Source organism: Cherax quadricarinatus, chromosome 84, assembly GCF_038502225.1.
Source record: "Cherax quadricarinatus isolate ZL_2023a chromosome 84, ASM3850222v1, whole genome shotgun sequence".
Classification (NCBI taxonomy): domain Eukaryota; kingdom Metazoa; phylum Arthropoda; class Malacostraca; order Decapoda; family Parastacidae; genus Cherax; species Cherax quadricarinatus.
Window position 1 is genome coordinate 14467371 of NC_091375.1, and position 22530 is coordinate 14489900.

The following is a 22530-nucleotide window of genomic DNA, read 5'->3' on the forward strand; positions in this document are numbered from 1 at the left end:
CTTGCTGACAAGTCTACTCCCAAATATCTGAACACATTCACTTCCTCCATACTCCCTCTTTCCAATCTGATATCCAGTCTTTCAGTACCTAAATTTTTTGTTACCCTCTATCACCTTACTCTTTCCTGTACAGTATTCACTTTTTTTTTTTTTTTTTTTTATGTACCCCACCAACCTTTGCAACTTCTCTTCAGGATCTCCCTAAAGCAGTGTCATCAGCAAAAGTCAACTGACAAGTCTCACTCTGTGTTAGATTCTATACATTTAATCCTGCCTCTCCCCCAACACACTAGTATATACAATTACTACTAATTGTATGTCCCTAATGGCCAGAGCCAAGTTTAAAATGTTATTGTGAGGATACCGTTATTCTACTAAACTTTTTATGGATTCACATTTCCAGACACACAAGATTTGTGCCAACCATCTGGTGACAGCTAATATTGATCTGCAGCCTATGAAAAATAATGATAAAGTCTGGATATGGGCCGCTCAGGTATGTTGATTCATTATTTTCAACTTTTATAACGTATTAACGGAAGGAGGATTAAAAAGGTATTTGACCAGTGGTGGCATAAAAAATTGGACAAGAGAAATTTCATACATGTATTAATGTATTAATGTATTAATGAGTAGTAGGTTGGTAGACAGCAACCACCCAGGGAGGTACTACCGTCCTGCCAAGTGAGTGTAAAACGAAGCCTGTGATTGTTTTACATGATGGTAGGATTGCTGATGTCTTTTGTCTGTCTCATAAATATGCAAGATTACAGGCATGTCTTGCTACTTCTACTTACACTTAGGTCACACTACACATACATGTACACATTTATTTATACACACTCATCTGAGTTTTCTTTGATTTTATCTTAATAGTTCTTGGTCTTATTAATTTTCCTTTTATATCCATGGGGAAGTGGAATAAGAATCTTTCCTCCGTAAGCCATGCGTGTTGTAAAAGTCAACTAAAATGCCGGGAACAATGGGCTAGTAACCCCTTTTCCTGTAAAGATTACTAAAAAGAATAAGAAGAAGAAAATTGTCAAAGTGGGAAGTCTGAATGTGCGTGGATGTTGTGCAGATGATAAGAAAGAGATGATTGTGGATGTTATGAATGAGAAGAAGCTGGATGTCCTGGCTTTAAGTGAAACAAAGCTGAAGGGGGTGGGAGAGTTTCAGTGGAGAGGAATAAATGGGATTAGGTCAGGGGTTTCAAATAGAGTTAGAGCTAAAGAAGGAGTAGCAATAATGTTGAAGGATAAGCTATGGCAGGAAAAGAGGGACTATAAATGTATTAATTCAAGGATTATGTGGAGTAAAATAAAGATTGGATGTGAAAAGTGGGTTATAATAAGCGTGTATGCACCTGGAGAAGAGAGAAGTGTAGAGGAGAGAGAGAGATTTTGGGAAATGTTGAGTGAATGCGTGGGGAGTTTTGAATCAAGTGTGAGAGTAATGGTGGTTGGGGATTTTAATGCTAAAGTGGGTAAAAATGTTATGGAGGGAGTAGTAGGTAAATTTGGGGTGCCAGGGGTAAATGTAAATGGGGAGCCTTTAATTGAGCTATGTGTAGAAAGAAATTTGGTAATAAGTAATACATATTTTATGAAAAAGAGGATAAATAAATATACAAGGTATGATGTAGCACGTAATGAAAGTAGTTTATTAGATTATGTATTGGTGGATAAAAGGTTGATGGGTAGGCTCCAGGATGTACATGTTTATAGAGGGGCAACTGATATATCGGATCATTATTTAGTTGTAGCTACAGTTAGAGTAAGAGGTAGATGGGAAAAGAGGAAGGTGGCAACAACAAGTAAGAGGGAGGTGAAAGTGTATAAACTAAGGGAGGAGGAAGTTCGGGTGAGATATAAGCGACTATTGGCAGAAAGGTGGGCTAGTGCAAAGATGAGTAGTGGGGGGGTTGAAGAGGGTTGGAATAGTTTTAAAAATGCAGTATTAGAATGTGGGGCAGAAGTTTGTGGTTATAGGAGGGTGGGGGCAGGAGGAAAGAGGAGTGATTGGTGGAATGATGAAGTAAAGGGTGTGATAAAAGAGAAAAAGGTAGCTTATGAGAGGTTTTTACAAAGCAGAAGTGTTATAAGAAGAGCAGAGTATATGGAGAGTAAAAGAAAGGTAAAGAGAGTGGTGAGAGAGTGCAAAAGGAGAGCAGATGATAGAGTGGGAGAGGCACTGTCAAGAAATTTTAATGAAAATAAGAAAAAATTTTGGAGTGAGTTAAACAAGTTAAGAAAGCCTAGGGAAAATATGGATTTGTCAGTTAAAAACAGAGTAGGGGAGTTAGTAGATGGGGAGATGGAGGTATTGGGTAGATGGCGAGAATATTTTGAGGAACTTTTAAATGTTAAGGAAGAAACAGAGGCAGTAATTTCATGCACTGGTCAGGGAGGTATACCATCTTTTAGGAGTGAAGAAGAGCAGAATGTAAGTGTGGGGGAGGTACGTGAGGCATTACGTAAAATGAAAGGGGGTAAAGCAGCTGGAACTGATGGGATCATGACAGAAATGTTAAAAGCAGGGGGGGATATAGTGTTGGAGTGGTTGGTACTTTTGTTTAATAAATGTATGAAAGAGGGGAAGGTACCTAGGGATTGGCAGAGAGCATGTATAGTCCCTTTATATAAAGGGAAAGGGGACAAAAGAGACTGTAAAAATTATAGAGGAATAAGCTTACTGAGTATACCAGGAAAAGTGTACGGTAGGGTTATAATTGAAAGAATTAGAGGTAAGACAGAATGTAGGATTGCGGATGAGCAAGGAGGTTTTAGAGTGGGTAGGGGATGTGTAGATCAGGTGTTTACATTGAAGCATATATGTGAACAGTATTTAGATAAAGATAGGGAAGTTTTTATTGCATTTATGGATTTAGAAAAGGCATATGATAGAGTGGATAGAGGAGCAATGTGGCAGATGTTGCAAGTATATGGAATAGGTGGTAAGTTATTAAATGCTGTAAAGAGTTTTTATGAGGATAGTGAGGCTCAGGTTAGGGTGTGTAGAAGAGAGGGAGACTACTTCCCGGTAAAAGTAGGTCTTAGACAGGGATGTGTAATGTCACCATGGTTGTTTAATATATTTATAGATGGGGTTGTAAAGGAAGTAATTGCTAGGGTGTTTGGGAGAGGGGTGGGATTAAATTATGGGGAATCAAATTCAAAATGGGAATTGACACAGTTACTTTTTGCTGATGATACTGTGCTTATGGGAGATTCTAAAGAAAAATTGCAAAGGTTAGTGGATGAGTTTGGGAATGTGTGTAAAGGTAGAAAGTTGAAAGTGAACATAGAAAAGAGTAAGGTGATGAGGGTGTCAAATGATTTAGATAAAGAAAAATTGGATATCAAATTGGGGAGGAGGAGTATGGAAGAAGTGAATGTTTTCAGATACTTGGGAGTTGACGTGTCGGCGGATGGATTTATGAAGGATGAGGTTAATCATAGAATTGATGAGGGAAAAAAGGTGAGTGGTGCGTTGAGGTATATGTGGAGTCAAAAAACGTTATCTATGGAGGCAAAGAAGGGAATGTATGAAAGTATAGTAGTACCAACACTCTTATATGGGTGTGAAGCTTGGGTGGTAAATGCAGCAGCGAGGAGACGGTTGGAGGCAGCGGAGATGTCCTGTTTAAGGGCAATGTGTGGTGTAAATATTATGCAGAAAATTCGGAGTGTGGAAATTAGGAGAAGGTGTGGAGTTAATAAAAGTATTAGTCAGAGGGCAGAAGAGGGGTTGTTGAGGTGGTTTGGTCATTTAGAGAGAATGGATCACAGTAGAATGACATGGAAAGCATATAAATCTATAGGGGAAGGAAGGCGGGGTAGGGGTCGTCCTCGAAAGGGTTGGAGAGAGGGGGTAAAGGAGGTTTTGTGGGTAAGGGGCTTGGACTTCCAGCAAGCGTGCGTGAGCGTGTTAGATAGGAGTGAATGGAGACGAATGGTACTTGGGACCTGACGATCTGTTGGAGTGTGAGCAGGGTAATATTTAGTGAAGGGATTCAGGGAAACCGGTTATTTTCATATAGTCGGACTTGAGTCCTGGAAATGGGAAGTACAATGCCTGCACTTTAAAGGAGGGGTTTGGGATATTGGCAGTTTGGAGGGATATGTTGTGTATCTTTATATGTTTATGCTTCTAGACTGTTGTATTCTGAGCACCTCTGCAAAAACAGTGATAATGTGCGAGTGTGGTGAAAGTGTTGAATGATGATGAAAGTATTTTTCTTTTTGGGGATTTTCTTTCTTTTTTGGGTCACCCTGCCTCGGTGGGAGACGGCCGACTTGTTGAAAAAAAAAAAAAAAAATTAATGTTGCTAGAATTACTGACAGTATGTTAGGTAAAAGGACAAAGCTTTTGGAGAGCAAAACGTTGCCACAGTAAAACGTCACATAAATTGCAGTTGTTCTTTTACCTTCATACATGTAGTCAGTCTTGTGAAAATATAGATGACAAGCAGTGAAATGTATGCAGGCCACAAGTGTAGTATGATGGTAAATGTAGGGAGGAAAATTGTAAATGAAATAAATTTCTCCCCAACAGTCAGGTGTGTGATACTTTTCAGTCAATCTGGTGTTCCATTAGCTCGTTCCTTAGTGTGTTAAGTCAGTCTTACTGTCCAGTGCAATCTTGTATTGGAGATATTAGTGAAATTTGGTGGAGTTATGTATAACTGATTATGTCAAACATTCTGATATACAGTATACCAATTCACAGGACTTTGCTGATGAGGAAATTCGCATGGAAAAGTTCTGCTGCCGATTCAAGACTGTAGAAATTGCTAACTGTTTCAAAGAGGCCTTTTTAAAGGCCAAAGCTATTGCTAAAGAAAATGAGGATAATCAAGTACAGCAGGTATGTTTTTACATTATGGTTACACATGCAAAATCTTGATGAATACATATGTTCTTAGAGAAAGGGGAATGAAAGTGGAATATTTTTGAATGGGTAAAGTGAAAGGGTTGGAAAACTTAATATAATGTAGTGCAATCTATGAGTAGAAAGATGACAGATATATTAGTTTGTAGTGGAAATAAGGTTTCCAGTATTAGATAGCCTGAATAAAATAGTTCAACTTAAGTTCTGGAGGTGGAAGGTACACTGCTTGCTTTCTGAAGGATTGATAGAAATGTTGCAGTTCTGAAGATGGTAAGTACAGTGCCTGCACTCTGGAGAATGGGCAGGAATGTTGCTGTTGAGAGGGTTAGTTGTATTGTGATATGCATGTGCCTGTGGTAAGACAGCTATTGAACAAGTGTTGAATGTTTCTTCTTTGGGTCACCCTGCTTATGTGGGGAGTGGCTGAGGTAGATATTTTGCCAATGGAAAACAAGAAAAGGGATTATTTCTTAATGTTTTAAGCCTCTAAATGGTCAGGTGCTTAAGTAAATAATTCATTCTTATTGATCCTGAACATAGGATCTTAATTTGGCCCTCACACCTTACGAAACTGAAATACACTGAAGTAATATGCAAAAGAATGGGAAGTATGAATTTGAAACTGAAAGGTCTATATTTGTTAAAAAAAATATATTGAAGTGATAGTGGTTTATTAAATGGACATTGGAGAAAGTGTGGTTGAAAATTATTTAGCTGTGTATGAATTTTAATGTGTAAAACTGTGATGTGATGAATAACAAGATATTTTGTTTTACTTAAGGATGTAAATGGTATACCTAATGAACCAAGTGATCAGACTGCAGCAGCAGTGGTGTCCACGGTAGCATCATCCAAACCAACATCACTAGCAGAAATGTTCAACCTGCCACCAGGATCTTGGACCTGTCAGACTTGCCTAGTGTCTAACACACATGAGAAAATAGTGTGCCCAGCTTGTGAAACACCCCATCCCAATGCTCCTAAAACAGAAGAACCAACATCTGAATCCAAAACACCATTTGGTAAGCTGTCAACTAATTTATTTTCCATATAATGAATAAGAGGGAGATTAAAAGTAGAAACTTTTAAACTTAAGGAAAGGCAGGTACATAAGTGATTAAGAGTTAGGCTAGAGTTTAGGACCTTCTACAGAAAGCACTGTTTTTACTTATGCATGATCTTCAAATGTTATGCAAAATGCTTAACATAATTTTTTTTTTCCCCTGCTTCTCTAGACCATCAGTCAAGCTTTATCTTATAGACTCGACCTCTTTCTGCAAGCAGTGTACTACAATATATTACACTGCAGAAGAAAGAGACTGCAATTATTGTAATTGATACCAAATAAAACTATGGAAAAAAAAATTTGTGTACAGTTCATGACTGTCATGAACTGTGCACATATATCCTTTTCCCCCAAACTACAGTGAGTCAGGTTGATCAGGCAAGCACCAGACAAGTCTGGCCCAAGGTGGGCTCCGAGAGTAGAAAAACTTTCGGAACTTGTCAAAGGTAAAAGTATGCATAAATAAAGATGCATAAAATATTCACTTAATGTATAATACAAACATTCCATTTTTCTTTTTATTGTTTCACTACTTTATGAAAGTTTTCTGTACTTTTCAGCTTCATTTAAGTTTTCCCCATCAAGTAAGAATGAAGGTGGTACACCCTTGCCTGGTAGCTTCAAGTTTGTTGGAGCACCACCCTTGTCATTAACTGTCAAGAGTACTCCAACCACTGCTGCAACTACAACATGTAAGTTAAGAATAATTACCTGCTTGAGTTTACAGAAGAGGTGAGCTCCAGCTCTTGGTCACACTTAGCCTTCAGTGGACTGAAGTGAATATTTTTAAATTGACAAAATTATATAGTTTTTCACTAATGCACTTGTGGATTTGAATTTTATTTTTTACAACATACTAGTCATCTCCCAATGAGGTATGTCGTATAAGTCGGAAACAGCACTGGACCTAATACCAATCATTGTGGCATACCATCTGTTAACCCTTTCAGGGTTTCGGCCGTACTAATACGGCTTATGCCCCAGGGTTTTTGACATATTAGTACGCCTATATTCTAGCGCCTTCAAATCTAGTGAGAGAAAGCTGGTAGGCCTACATATGAAAGAATGGGTCTATGTGGTCAGTGTGCGCAGTATAAAAAAAATCCTGCAGCACATGCGTAATGAGAAGAAAACTTTGACCGTGTTTTTGGATTAAAACAGCGACTGCACTGTATTTTCGTATGGTATTTATTGTTGTATTCTAATTTTCCTGGTCTCATTTTATAGAATGGAAGACTTGTTACAGAAATTGAGATGATTTTGACTGGTTTTACAGTGAAAACTACCTTGAAATCGAGCTCAAAGTAGCAGAAATGTTCGATTTTTACCAAAGTTCAAAAGTAAACAAATCATGCCAAGCGTCCAATACACGTCAACTGGTGAGTCTAATATTCTTTTCACAAGTGCGCTGATATTATTTATACCATTTCTACACTAATGCAGTAGTCTGCATAACAGTAAATCTTCTATTTTTTGTAAGAATAAAATTTCAAAGTGGAAAGCAAAAGAAATATAAGAGGGGCCTTGGGATGTGACTGACGAACAGAGAACTTGTTATTTTAGTGCCAGGAATGTCTTTCTTGTTTATTCTGGACTCTATTTGGAAATTGGCATCTTTTGAAATTTGTGTGAAATTGGCAAAATTGCTAAATTCTGACCACTTTATTGGATAGTTGAAATTGGTAAATGGGTGGTTTCTTGTACTCATTCAATAGAAAAAATGGAGTTCTAGCAAAATAGTTATGATTTTTGTCGACTAGCACACTGGAATTGGCTGAAAATAGGGCTCAAAGGGGGCAAAATCGCCGATGTGTAAACATCGTCGAGACCACTAACTTCACAAGAGCATAATTCCGTAAGTTTTCCATCAAATTTCATACTTTTGGTGTCATTATGATCGGGAAAAGATTCTCTATCTTTTCACAAGAAAAAAATAATTTTTTTTTTTTTTTTAAATTGGGGACCCTGAGAACAAGTCTCGGAGAGGGCCTGGCGACCCTGAAAGGGTTAATCTTCCTCATTCTGACATCTCTTCCTAGACACTCGCTTTGCTTCCTTCCTTATGGTCTTCCTCGTTTTACTGGAGTATGTTCCCAGTTATTCCTGCCTCCTTTTAAAGTTTTTCATTCCCACCAGGAATACCCACTAGTCTCTACCAGTATAACCTGCATTGGCAAGAATTTAATTGAAACTGTTAACATATAAAGCTATTAAATTTAATGAACTGAAGTATATTGCTGATATACTTGAACCTTTTACACTGACTTCTGGAATGTTTCTACAAATTGTTGTGAACCCTTCCAGACTGATCACGCCTTGGGCTGTTGGGGATATCATTTGCAGAAAGGGCCTTTCCTTATGTAGCTACCAGACTATATAACAGATTGTTGTATCTGTGGATTACAAAAGTCTTTCCACCTCCTTCCCTCCCCTCTTCCTCAGTGGCTGTCTCCTGCCAAGATTGAATGACCCAAAGAAAACATTCACCAACCTTCATTCAATTACCATTTTTCCAGAAGTGTACTGACAATACACAATCAAATTGTCAGACTGCAACATCCTCACCCCTCCTTCAAAGTGCAGGCACAATTATTATTTATTAATTTCGTTAGTACTCTGAAGGAAAAAGTTGAATTATACTAATATATCTCAGGAGCAAGCCAGTTTTTTTTTTTTATATATAGGTAGTAGGTTGGTAGACAGCAACCACCCAGGGAGGTACTACCGTCCTGCCAAGTGAGTGTAAAACGAAAGCCTGTGATTGTTTTACATGATGGTAGGATTGCTGGTGTCTTTTGTCTGTCTCATAAATATGCAAGATTACAGGCATGTCTTGCTACTTCTACTTACACTTAGGTCACACTATACATACATGTACACATTTATTTATACACACTCATCTGAGTTTTCTTTGATTTTTATCTTAATAGTTCTTGGTCTTATTAATTTTCCTTTTATATCCATGGGGAAGTGGAATAAGAATCTTTCCTCCGTAAGCCATGCGTGTTGTAAAAGTCAACTAAAATGCCGGGAACAATGGGCTAGTAACCCCTTTTCCTGTAAAGATTACTAAAAAGAATAAGAAGAAGAAAATTGTCAAAGTGGGAAGTCTGAATGTGCGTGGATGTTGTGCAGATGATAAGAAAGAGATGATTGTGGATGTTATGAATGAGAAGAAGCTGGATGTCCTGGCTTTAAGTGAAACAAAGCTGAAGGGGGTGGGAGAGTTTCAGTGGAGAGGAATAAATGGGATTAGGTCAGGGGTTTCAAATAGAGTTAGAGCTAAAGAAGGAGTAGCAATAATGTTGAAGGATAAGCTATGGCAGGAAAAGAGGGACTACAAATGTATAAATTCAAGGATTATGTGGAGTAAAATAAAGATTGGATGTGAAAAGTGGGTTATAATAAGCGTGTATGCACCTGGAGAAGAGAGAAGTGTAGAGGAGAGAGAGAGATTTTGGGAAATGTTGAGTGAATGCGTGGGGAGTTTTGAATCAAGTGTGAGAGTAATGGTGGTTGGGGATTTCAATGCTAAAGTGGGTAAAAATGTTATGGAGGGAGTAGTAGGTAAATTTGGGGTGCCAGGGGTAAATGTAAATGGGGAGCCTTTAATTGAGCTATGTGTAGAAAGAAATTTGGTAATAAGTAATACATATTTTATGAAAAAGAGGATAAATAAATATACAAGGTATGATGTAGCACGTAATGAAAGTAGTTTATTAGATTATGTATTGGTGGATAAAAGGTTGATGGGTAGGCTCCAGGATGTACATGTTTATAGAGGGGCAACTGATATATCGGATCATTATTTAGTTGTAGCTACAGTTAGAGTAAGAGGTAGATGGGAAAAGAGGAAGGTGGCAACAACAAGTAAGAGGGAGGTGAAAGTGTATAAACTAAGGGAGGAGGAAGTTCGGGTGAGATATAAGCGACTATTGGCAGAAAGGTGGGCTAGTGCAAAGATGAGTAGTGGGGGGGTTGAAGAGGGTTGGAATAGTTTTAAAAATGCAGTATTAGAATGTGGGGCAGAAGTTTGTGGTTATAGGAGGGTGGGCGCAGGAGGAAAGAGGAGTGATTGGTGGAATGATGAAGTAAAGGGTGTGATAAAAGAGAAAAAGGTAGCTTATGAGAGGTTTTTACAAAGCAGAAGTGTTATAAGAAGAGCAGAGTATATGGAGAGTAAAAGAAAGGTAAAGAGAGTGGTGAGAGAGTGCAAAAGGAGAGCAGATGATAGAGTGGGAGAGGCACTGTCAAGAAATTTTAATGAAAATAAGAAAAAATTTTGGAGTGAGTTAAACAAGTTAAGAAAGCCTAGGGAAAATATGGATTTGTCAGTTAAAAACAGAGTAGGGGAGTTAGTAGATGGGGAGATGGAGGTATTGGGTAGATGGCGAGAATATTTTGAGGAACTTTTAAATGTTAAGGAAGAAACAGAGGCAGTAATTTCATGCACTGGTCAGGGAGGTATACCATCTTTTAGGAGTGAAGAAGAGCAGAATGTAAGTGTGGGGGAGGTACGTGAGGCATTACGTAAAATGAAAGGGGGTAAAGCAGCTGGAACTGATGGGATCATGACAGAAATGTTAAAAGCAGGGGGGGATATAGTGTTGGAGTGGTTGGTACTTTTGTTTAATAAATGTATGAAAGAGGGGAAGGTACCTAGGGATTGGCGGAGAGCATGTATAGTCCCTTTATATAAAGGGAAAGGGGACAAAAGAGACTGTAAAAATTATAGAGGAATAAGCTTATTGAGTATACCAGGAAAAGTGTATGGTAGGGTTATAATTGAAAGAATTAGAGGTAAGACAGAATGTAGGATTGCGGATGAGCAAGGAGGTTTCAGAGTGGGTAGGGGATGTGTAGATCAAGTGTTTACATTGAAGCATATATGTGAACAGTATTTAGATAAAGGTAGGGAAGTTTTTATTGCATTTATGGATTTAGAAAAGGCATATGATAGAGTGGATAGAGGAGCAATGTGGCAGATGTTGCAAGTATATGGAATAGGTGGTAAGTTATTAAATGCTGTAAAGAGTTTTTATGAGGATAGTGAGGCTCAGGTTAGGGTGTGTAGAAGAGAGGGAGACTACTTCCCGGTAAAAGTAGGTCTTAGACAGGGATGTGTAATGTCACCATGGTTGTTTAATATATTTATAGATGGGGTTGTAAAGGAAGTAAATGCTAGGGTGTTCGGGAGAGGGGTGGGATTAAATTTTGGGGAATCAAATTCAAAATGGGAATTGACACAGTTACTTTTTGCTGATGATACTGTGCTTATGGGAGATTCTAAAGAAAAATTGCAAAGGTTAGTGGATGAGTTTGGGAATGTGTGTAAAGGTAGAAAGTTGAAAGTGAACATAGAAAAGAGTAAGGTGATGAGGGTGTCAAATGATTTAGATAAAGAAAAATTGGATATCAAATTGGGGAGGAGGAGTATGGAAGAAGTGAATGTTTTCAGATACTTGGGAGTTGACGTGTCGGCGGATGGATTTATGAAGGATGAGGTTAATCATAGAATTGATGAGGGAAAAAAGGTGAGTGGTGCTTTGAGGTATATGTGGAGTCAAAAAACGTTATCTATGGAGGCAAAGAAGGGAATGTATGAAAGTATAGTAGTACCAACACTCTTATATGGGTGTGAAGCTTGGGTGGTAAATGCAGTAGCGAGGAGACGGTTGGAGGCAGTGGAGATGTCCTGTTTAAGGGCAATGTGTGGTGTAAATATTTTACAGAAAATTCGGAGTGTGGAAATTAGGAGAAGGTGTGGAGTTAATAAAAGTATTAGTCAGAGGGCAGAAGAGGGGTTGTTGAGGTGGTTTGGTCATTTAGAGAGAATGGATCAAAGTAGAATGACATGGAAAGCATATAAATCTATAGGGGAAGGAAGGCGGGGTAGGGGTCGTCCTCGAAAGGGTTGGAGAGAGGGGGTAAAGGAGGTTTTGTGGGCAAGGGGCTTGGACTTCCAGCAAGCGTGCGTGAGCGTGTTAGATAGGAGTGAATGGAGACGAATGGTACTTGGGACCTGACGATCTGTTGGAGTGTGAGCAGGGTAATATTTAGTGAAGGGATTCAGGGAAACCGGTTATTTTCATATAGTCGGACTTGAGTCCTGGAAATGGGAAGTACAATGCCTGCACTTTAAAGGAGGGGTTTTGGGATATTGGCAGTTTGGAGGGATATGTTGTGTATCTTCATATGTGTATGCTTCTAGACTGTTGTATTCTGAGCACCTCTGCAAAAACAGTGATAATGTGCGAGTGTGGTGAAAGTGTTGAATGATGATGAAAGTATTTTCTTTTTGGGGATTTTCTTTCTTTTTTGGGTCACCCTGCCTCGGTGGGAGACGGCCGACTTGTTGAAAAAAAAAAAAAAAAAAAAAAAAAAAAAAAAATATATAACAATGCCGTTTCCCACCGAGGTCGGTTGTTGACACAAATTTACCCTGGCTCTACTTACACTAGCTTACAGTAGTTAATTATTGTTACATAAAGAGGGTGTATGGAGGGTGAATGGAGACGGATGGTATTTGGGACCTGACGATCTGTTGGAGTGTGAGCAGGGTATTATTTAGTAAAGAGATTCAGGGAAACCGGTTATTTTTATATAGCCGGACTTGAGTCTTGGAAATGGGAAGTACAATGCTTGCACTCTAAAGGAGGGGTTCGGGATATTAGCAGTTTGGAGGGATATGTTGTGTATCTTTATACGTATATGCTTCTAAACTGTTGTGTTCTGAGCACCTCTGCAAAAACAGTGATTATGTATGAGTGAGGTGAAAGTGTTGAATGATGATGAAAGTATTTTCTTTTTGGGGATTTTCTTTCTTTTTAGGTCACCCTGCCTCGGTGGGAGACGGCCGACTTGTTAAAAAAAAAAAAAAAAGAGGGTGTATGCTGTATGCAAATCATATAAGGTTACAACTTCATTTTAAATTCTGCATTGATATGGCTGGTAATTTTTGTATACTTTTTCAGTTGGATTCAAGTTTGGGCTCAATATCACCTCGACAACCTGTACTACACCTTCAGCCAGTGTTGTGGCTTCTGCCACTCCAACCACAGTAGTTTCCATTGTGCCAGCCTCCACTGCTACCTCCTTACCCACATTGACCACATCTGATACTTCAAAGGAAGGTGGAAAGCAGACTTTCCATGGCTTCACATTCACCACCACTCCTTCCTTCAAACCAGAGAAGGCAGAGGAGGATCAGCCAAAGCCCCAAGAGGATGAGGACACAAAGAAAGACGAGGAAAAGAAGAAATCAATTTTTGCTGGATTTTCATTTGGATCAAGTGCAGTTAATTCTGCAAGTACAGGTTTTGCCTTCAGTACATCTAAAGTGGATACCAAGAAGGAAGAAGATAAAACTAGTAAGTGATAAGAAATAAAAAATTACATTGAACTACAATAACCTTGAAAACGTGTGGTTAAATGCAATGTATTACTGCTTTCACTGATTTACATTACATAGTATTTGTGAAGATTGAGACGCTTATGCAACATACGGGAATCTCTATTGAGGAAACGTTTTGCCACAGTGGCTTCATCAGTCCTATACAAATCAGAAGGGTGTAAGGAAAGGAGGAGTTTGAGGTAATCAGTCCCTCAGCCTGGAGTCGATGTGTTCAGTCCATCAATCTTGTAGACCGTACAGCATAGGGCCATAGACTTAACACATCGACTCCAGGCTGAGGGACTGGTTACCTCAAACTCCTCTCCTTACACCCTTCTGATTTGTATTGGACTGTTGAAGCCACTGTGGGGCAAAACGTTTCCTCCATAAAGATTCCCATAGGTTCGCATAGGTATCTCAATCTTCAGCTTGTTGGTTTTTTAAACCATTTATCACATAGTATTTATATATTAAATTTTAGTATCCCTTCATTTGTTCAATTTATCAGTCTTATAAAGATTGTCATTTTCATATCTTGCTTTGCATAGGGTCTTTGCGTTATTCTAATGTATTTAGATTATTCTTTCTGGCAAGTCACTTGAAAACTTATGTTCTAGCATTTCATAACTGAAAGTGGAGAAACAAAAATAGCTGATTTTATTTAACATATCAGCCATCTCACACCAAGGTAGGGTTACCCAGAGAAAAGGAAGCTTTCACTCATTCACTCAGTCACACTTATTTCTTCTTATATTTATATTGATTGTATGTTGTCCATTTGAGACTTGTTATTTAATCCCCTATATATATTTTCTTTTTGTAGATGTAACATCAAATACTGGAAGCCTATTTGGCAATACAGCATCTGGAACCATGCTGTCCTTTGCAAGTCTGGCCAACACCACCTCATCACCATCTAGTTTATTCACTACGAAGACAACAGACGCAGTAAGTTGCATATCAGCTCTTCGCTACTACTTGTACGTTAGTGCTTGAAGATATTTATCCTTACTGGTTTTGTTGTTGAATTGGGTGCCTTATGGAGGCAAAAAGGAGTATATATCATGGTATAATGGTATGAGCTCCTATACGAATACTAGGCATGGGCTGTAAATGTTACGGCAAAGATGAGGCTGGAGGTAACAGAAATGTCATGTTTGAGATCAGTGTGTGGGGACTGTTATGCAGAAAATTTTGAGTATAGTAATTAGAAGACTGTAGAGGCTGGGGTGTTGCTGAGGGAGGTTTGGGCATTTAAAGAGGATGGGGCAAAATATGATGGTTTTCGATCCAGGGTGGAAGAAAGGATAGGGGCCATTCCAGGAACAGTTCGAAATAGGGGTAAAAAAAAAAAAAAGATTCTGAAGACTAGGGGGCTTGATTATCCAGCAGGCTTGTGCAAGTGTATTAAATCAGAGTGGAGAAAAGTGGTGTTTAATGAAAATGCTGTTAGTGTGAGCAAGGTAAGATTTTGAATGATTTCAGGGAAAACCTGTTAGCATGACTTTAGTCCTGGAGATAGGAAGAGCAGTGCCTGCACACTGAAGGAGATCTAGAGAGGTTAGTCAGTCAGGTGACTTGTGATATTGGCACTTACCAAGACAATGAGTATTTTTGGGGGGGATTGATCTACCTTAGTGGGAATAGACACTTGCCATAGCATGTTTTTGTTTTTTACTCCTGCAGATGGTACCAAAGGCAGTATTTGGTAGTTCCCCTACAGGAATCAAGTTACCATCCAAGGATTACAGTGAAGACAAGGTAGAAGAGTACGAACCCCAAGTGGACTTCCAGCCGGTGATTCCCATGCCTGATCTGGTAGAGATAAAGACAGGTACGATGCTATCCCTCTCCCTTCTTTTCCCAATCAATGGCTCTCTTTAGTCCTTTTCCTTGCCTTCATTTTCTCCCCTCAATTTCTTACCCTCTCCCCCCTCCATTTGTCTCTTCCTTTATTCTCTTTTACCCTCCCCTCTCCCTCTATTCTTGCCTCCCCCCCCCCTTTACCTTTCTCTTTATTTCTTTGCTTTTCTTACTTTTCTTCTCCCCTCTTCCTTTCCTTTCCCTTCCCTTCTCTGTCATATCTCCTTTCTTTTCCATACTTTTCCTCCTCTCTGCTCCTCCCTCTTCTGTACTCTCCTCTCTCCATTTCTTGTTTTCCTTTTCACTCTTTCTCCTCCCTTCACTGCTCCTTTCCACTCCTTTCCCTTTGCTCTTCCCTCTCATTCCTATCCTGTCTTGATTCCTCCCTTCTTTCTATCCCCTTTACACTACTCCCTTTCTCATTCTAAATCCATACTGTTTCTGCAGTCATATTTTGTCTTTTTAGTTAATTTTAATATAAAAGAAATTTGCCTTGTACTTGCTATACTCATCAGGTTTAATCCCTAATAATTTTCCTCACTTGTTCCAGTCCTCTTTTATAAGGGAACATTATAAGCTCTGCCAATGCTTGGATACTACCAGCCATTCATTTACTTTATTCACATTTTATTTTTATTTTATTACAAGTCATCTCCCACAGAGACGGTGCCTAAAAAAAATTAAATTTTTCATCATTCATTCCATAGCTGTTTTGCTACAAGTGAGTGGACATCACAGTTCAAATGACCCTTCTTCAGTGCAGGCCCTGCACTAGTGCCCTTCCCACCTCTAGAACTCGAGTCTCACTAGCTGACTTAATATTTTTTTTTTTCTTTCAACAAGTCGGCCGTCTCCCACCGAGACAGGGTGACCCAAAAAGAAAGAAAAAATCCCCAAAAAGAAAATACTTTCATCATCATTCAACACTTTCACCTCACTCACACATAATCACTGTTTTTGCAGAGGTGCTCAGAACACAACAGTTTAGAAGCATATACGTATAAAGATACACAACATATCCCTCCAAACTGCTAATATCCCAAAACCCCTCCTTTAGAGTGCAGGCATTGTACTTCCCATTGTAATTCCATTCATAGTGCTGCTTTTTCATCCTCTACATTCCTTACTGCTTCAACAGATAAATTGGTCATTTTCTAATTTGCCCCAAACTTGGAATTTCTGCATCTTTCATTTATATTAAAAATATTTCAGTATTGTACTGCAACACTAACGTGTTTGTTCTTTATTATGATTTCATCGTTGTTTTGTTTTTTCTTTACTTTTTTACAAAGTATTTTTTCTTGCATTAATTTTGCATTTCTGAAATTCTTGTTTTATTCTCAAAAAGGTGAGGAAGAAGAAGAGAAATTATTTTGTGAACGAGCAAAGTTGTTCAGATACGAAAAAGAGTCAAAGGAGTGGAAGGAACGAGGTGTTGGAGAACTCAAGATCCTGAAGAATAATTCGTCAGGGAAGGTTTGTATAAAACTAAAAGGTGCACAATGTGAATTGCTCATTAGTCACTTTTTTATTTTAATTTCCCCATGGAGGTTAGTCAGTTTTGACCAGCCTTTACTGTAAAAGTTTCAATTCATCCTAAATATTTTACCATGGCTAGAGACCATCATTAAGTGACTGATTACTAATATGGGAACATCTGGATTTTACTGTCATGTTTCTTCAGTCTTCTCATTGGTTCCCTATTTTCTGTTTGTGCATTAAAATGTACTTGCCTTTGTTACTATTGGTGTTAGTGTGACACAATTGGTATAATTTAGTTACTTGACATTATATTAACCTAAATTGTCTTGAATGTATGAAAGGTAATGGCATAAGAAGGGCAGGTTGGAATGTTTTCAAGGTTAATTTGACTAATGTGTAGCAATTACTTGTAATTATAAACACCTGTTTACACAAATGATAGTGAAAGATTTTTTTTTCGAGTCGCCCTTCCTCGGTGGGAGATAGCTCTTACTTTAAATTGACTGATGTGACTTTAATTCATTACACTTGAACCCAAGGAAACCTAGCCACAGGCCAGGCTTCAGGGGTAAGAACTTCCAACCCCAATCACAGATATGGTCATCTTCTACTTCTTTATTTTAGCATATCCTGAGGTCTGTGATTTGATTAGCTCTGCAGTCTCCATTTTTTTTTTTTTCAACAAGTCGGCCGTCTCCCACCGAGGCAGGGTGACCCAAAAAAGAAAGAAAATCCCCAAAAAGAAAATACTTCATCATCATTCAACACTTTCACCACACTCACACATTATCACTGTTTTTGCAGAGGTGCTCAGAATACAACAGTTTAGAAGCATACACATATAAAGATACACAACATATCTCTCCAAACTGCCAATATCCCAAACCCCTCCTTTAAAGTGCAGGCATTGTACTTCCCATTTCCAGGACTCAAGTCTGACTATATGAAAATAACCGGTTTCCCTGAATCCCTTCACTAAATATTACCCTGCTCACACTCCAACAGACCTTGATTAATTTTCTGTTATATTTATAGGGTAAGGTGCACCCATACGAGTCATCTACTAACTAGAAGGGTAGGGGTAATTAGGTATGATCTGAAGGGGAGGATAGCTCCAATTCCTTGCATCTAGTTCCCTCGCCTGTTTTGGACCTTTCTTGGCAAAAAGCCTGTATTTGTCTACATTGGAACACTTAGTGTGTAGTGATTGTTTACATCTATTCATTCCTCTGGGGACAAGAAATTCAACCTATTTCCTTGTTAGATGGCTCAGGCACAAGGCTAAGTAAAACTACTTGGTTGCGTAACAGATGTCATCTCGGCTCCATAAACATGAACATTGTGCTACAGACGTATACTATGTATACACTGGCTACCTAGCCATCTTGTGTTAATGTGACTTGTAAATGGTCCGAGTCGGACTGAAACGTCATAAACATTTCTCTCCTATGTCTAGGTTTTGTGTAATGACAGTTCATTAGGTCAAAAATTAATTCATAATTAAATATTGCTTACATTCTTCTGTTGGAAAGATGAATGTAAGAATGCATTACTAAAAATATTATTCGTTTTGGCAGGTACGTATTTTGATGCGTCGTGAACAGATTCTAAAGGTGTGTGCCAATCATTTCTTGACACCGGAGATGAAACTTGCTCCAATGGCGACATCAGATAAGGCCTGGATATGGGCTGCACATGACTTTGCTGATCAAGAAATGAAAGAAGAAAGATTTGCAGCAAGGTTCAAAACACAAGAGTCTGTGAGTATTTAATACTTTCATACTAACTTTTATTCTAACATGTTAATGTACAAATAACTAAAGTGTAAAGAACACTTGTCAGTGATCAGTAATATCCCACATGGGAACACATAGGTTGATTGAACTGTATATTTCGACTGGACTTGATTCCTGGAGATGGGAAGTACAGTGCTGGCACTCTGAGGAGGGGTGTTAATGTTGCAGTTTTATAACTAAGTATAGCATAGCGCACTTCTGGCAAGACAGTCATGGAGTGAATGATGATGAAAGTTTTTCTTTTTCGGGCCACCCTGCCTTGGTGGGAAACGGCCGATGTGTTAATAGAATAGATTTGGCCCCCCTTCTGGGATCCTCTTCAGCAGATACACAAGTTGATAAATTAGACACATATGCAACTCTTGGGTATCCTCAATAAAGATACCCAAGAGTTGCATATGTGTCTAATTTATCAACATGTCGGTTCTCTGAACCATTCATCTACAGATACACAAGTAAAAAGAGAACATAAATTTATAGTAAAAGTTGCACCTCACCATACGTGGGAGGATGGGTTCTCCCACACACTTCCTTGACACACTCTACTCCCACACACGGTCAGAGGTGCAACTTCCTAAATTCGTGTTCTCTCTCCACTTTTGTATGTGCTGAAGAGGATCCTAGAAGGGAGTCAAAATATACAGATCAGTCAACCTCCTGTATTTCTCCATGTGGGTTATTATTAATCATATTAATGTGTATTTACCTAAAAGTGTTTGTTGAGCTCCTCCACCTAGTCCCACTTCATAATCTTCCATCACCTGTTATCTAAATTCCAATATTTGTTTGACAGAATAAAAACTTGTTCTATATAAATGTCTATATTATTACTTGTTGATTTCCACAGCATCAGTAGTAATGCTAACTAAAATTCTTAGTGATATTTATTAAAAAAGTCCTTGGTTTATGTACACATTAATAATTATCTCATTGTTATTATTTCTTTAGGCACTTGCTTTTAAGGAGGCATTTGAAAAAGCCCAGCAATCCCTGAGTATCTCATCAATATCAGAACCAGTACCAAGTGCTCCAACATCTACATCACAGGAGACAGTCGCTTCTACAACTACATCCCTGGTAGCCATGTTCAAACCGGCTGCTGGATCATGGGAATGTCAGACATGTTTGGTGCGTAACAATGCAACAGAAAACATGTGTGTTTCATGTAGTACATGCAAGCCTGGTTATGAAGCACCCAAGGAAAATGTAACTAAATTTAACTTTACAATTATGACAGAAGAAAATCAGAAAAACTTGGCTGATTCTCAAGAGAAGATCAGTGATACAAAGCAGTCTCTAGCTGGAATGTTTAAACCACCAGCTGGATCTTGGGAGTGCAACAGCTGTTTAGTTCGTAATAAAGAAACATCCACTAAATGTATTGCCTGTGGAACTAATGGTCCTACCGCTCTTATTGAAAATAAGCCAGCGTTTTCCTTTGGCATAAAGAAAAGTGATGGAGTAGCCCCAACTGCAGTGTCAGCCAGTGGTGGATTTGGTTTTGGCATCACAGAGAGCAAACCAGCTTTCTCTTTCGGCATTCCACAGAATACGAGCCTAACGTCAACTGCAGCTTCTCAGTCAGCATTTACATTTGGTGCCCCAAACAAGTCCACCCAAGAGATCACAGCCACATCTCAAAGCAAACCTGCATTTTCATTTGGAACTTCAAGTAACCAGTCAAATAAGCCATTTAGTTTCACCTGGCAGCCAATAACGACAGCAGCAAGTGTAGACTTGTCCACTTCCTCTTCTTCAACCACCTCTTCTACCTTTTCATCTACTTTCTCCTCATCTTTGCCTGTGGCAATACCCAAAGAGTCTCTTGAAAAACCTTCTACTCCAACAAAGGATGAAAAGTCTGGATTTGTTTTTGGTAGCCCAGGAAAATATGAGTTCTCCTTTGCTGGAATTAAAGCCAAATCTCCACGATCTAGAGATATAAGTCTGTGTGAATCTGAAGATGGTGTTGTGGAAGAGGATGACGGAGATCATCTGTATTTTGAGGCAAGTTAGACGTTTGACTCAGTTAGAAATATTTGCATGACAATTATCTAATCATAGAAAAATGTTAATTGCATATGCATTTATAAAGAATATTTGAATAAAAATTGAAGTTTTAAGATCAAAGTGAATATAGGTCCTTAGTGGAATTAATTTATAGCAGTCTGTGCATTTATATTAATGAAACATGGTTTGTGTTCACAAAATTAATGAATACCAAGCTGCAAATAATTTTTATGTGCATTTGTTTTACTGGGTATTAATGCTACTTTTCTCCATTCATGCAGCCAGTTGTACCCCTGCCAGAGAAAGTGGAGGTGGTGACAGGTGAAGAAGAAGAAGATATTCTTTATGCTCACCGTGCTAAACTGTTCCGCCTGGTCTGTGGAGAATGGAAGGAGAGGGGTCTTGGGGATATAAAGATCCTCAGCCATAAACAGGTACACATTTCAGTGCTTTTACAGGTGCTTCTCAACTTGTGATGGAGTTACATTCCAATGAACCCATAGTAAGTCAAATATAAATGTGATAAATAAATGTCACTGAATAGGTAAATAAATAGCTAACTGCCAGTATTGAAAAGTAAGTAAATGAATACAAGTTTATCCTGTCAGTACGTCTACAGTACTGAATGTGCATCGCCGTTGCACCATCGTCAAGTTAAAATATCATAAAGTGAGGAGTGTATGTACTGTATTAAGCTTAATTTTCTGGAATACCTTAAGTAAGGTGTAGTTTTATTTTACATGTCTCAGACATTACCTTGAAGATCTCACTTTCTCTCAGGCTTGTAAGATAAGACTTCTGATGCGACGAGAACAAGTTCACAAGATCTGTCTGAATCACTGCTTGACTAAAGACATGGAGTTCCGCAAGAAAGATGACAAAACTTTCTACTGGGCAGCATTAGATTATTCTGAAAGTTGTCCTCAGAATGAAACATTTGCCATTCGCTTTAAAACTCCTGAGATTGCTTCAGACTTTATTAATGCCATTGATGGTGCTAAGGTAAGTTTTTTTATTTTATTAATATTTTGATCAGATGTTATAATACATACTCCGTGTCCAGTGTTTTTTATAGGTTGAAGTCAGACATGATGGCTTATGTGAATTAGCTATCTCGTTCCTCTGTAAATTTTAAAAATCCTAATTTTTGGGCAGGGAACCATTTAAGTGCATACTTTTTTGTCTATCATTATAGGATGATTAACAAATTGACTCCTAATGACTGTTGTCATCCACTTCATTAACTGTCTTGCCAGAAGTGTGCAGTAATTAAGTTATAAATGACCATTTGAACTACGACATCCTTGCCCTTCTGAGTGCTGGCACTATACTTTCCTTCAGGACTCGAGTCGTGCTAACCAGTTTCCATGAATCCATTCACAAAGGCTCTAAGAAACTGTAATAACACTATTGCAAACCGCTCGTAATTTTCTTGCCATGAGATCTATTCCCCACGTGTACTGTGGTTTTTTTTTCCCCTCGTAAATGTTACCTTGTTCACACCAACAGCACATAAAGCCACTTGCCTCTACCCCAGTCAGCATGATTTCACAAGCCTGTTGGATGTTCATGCCCCTAGCACTCAAAAATTTTTTTTAACCCTCTCCCTCCAGCTCTTCCTGAGATGATTCCTAGCCTTCCTTCTATCCCAAATTTATACACTATCTTAGTCATCCTATTTTGTTCTATCCTCTAAATATCCAGACCACCTCAACCCCTCTGACTTGTATCATTAGAAAGCTCGCATCTTCTGATTCGTATGCTCAGAATTCTTTACGCAGTCTTCACTCCACAAATCACCCTCAAACATAACATCCCCACTTCATCCAGCCTCCTCCTGGCTGCAGTGTTTAAAGGTCTTACCTCACCCATATAACAGTGTGGGTACCATCATACTCAGGTACATTCCATTTTTGCCTCCATAGTTTTTTCTCTACAAATTCCTTAACACACCACCCAACTTTTTACCCCCTCGGCTTTTGTAGATGCATTTGCCGATAAATCCAAGGAACACCAGAGTACATTAG

At 38.6% G+C, this 22530-nt stretch overlaps 1 protein-coding gene across 9 annotated transcripts in view; it reads left to right on the plus strand.

The window, feature by feature from the left end:
- Window positions 1-22530, plus strand: part of Nup358 (Nucleoporin 358kD) — an 89168-nt gene that overhangs the window by 41539 nt on the left and 25099 nt on the right. For 7 of the 9 annotated variants that reach the window (XM_070103155.1, XM_070103152.1, XM_070103154.1 and 4 more), the window contains 12 exons: window positions 404-496; window positions 4732-4869; window positions 5675-5915; window positions 6520-6651; window positions 12934-13329; window positions 14176-14300; window positions 15039-15186; window positions 16564-16691; window positions 18275-18457; window positions 19442-20504; window positions 20789-20937; window positions 21284-21505. In XM_070103155.1, the coding sequence (XP_069959256.1) occupies window positions 404-496; window positions 4732-4869; window positions 5675-5915; window positions 6520-6651; window positions 12934-13329; window positions 14176-14300; window positions 15039-15186; window positions 16564-16691; window positions 18275-18457; window positions 19442-20504; window positions 20789-20937; window positions 21284-21505 (3018 nt within the window). Of the gene's footprint in view, window positions 1-403; window positions 497-4731; window positions 4870-5674; window positions 5916-6519; window positions 6652-12933; window positions 13330-14175; window positions 14301-15038; window positions 15187-16563; window positions 16692-18274; window positions 18458-19441; window positions 20505-20784; window positions 20938-21283; window positions 21506-22530 lie in introns of all 9 variants that reach the window. The other 2 variants (XM_070103159.1, XM_070103153.1) reach the window with 1 other exon arrangement.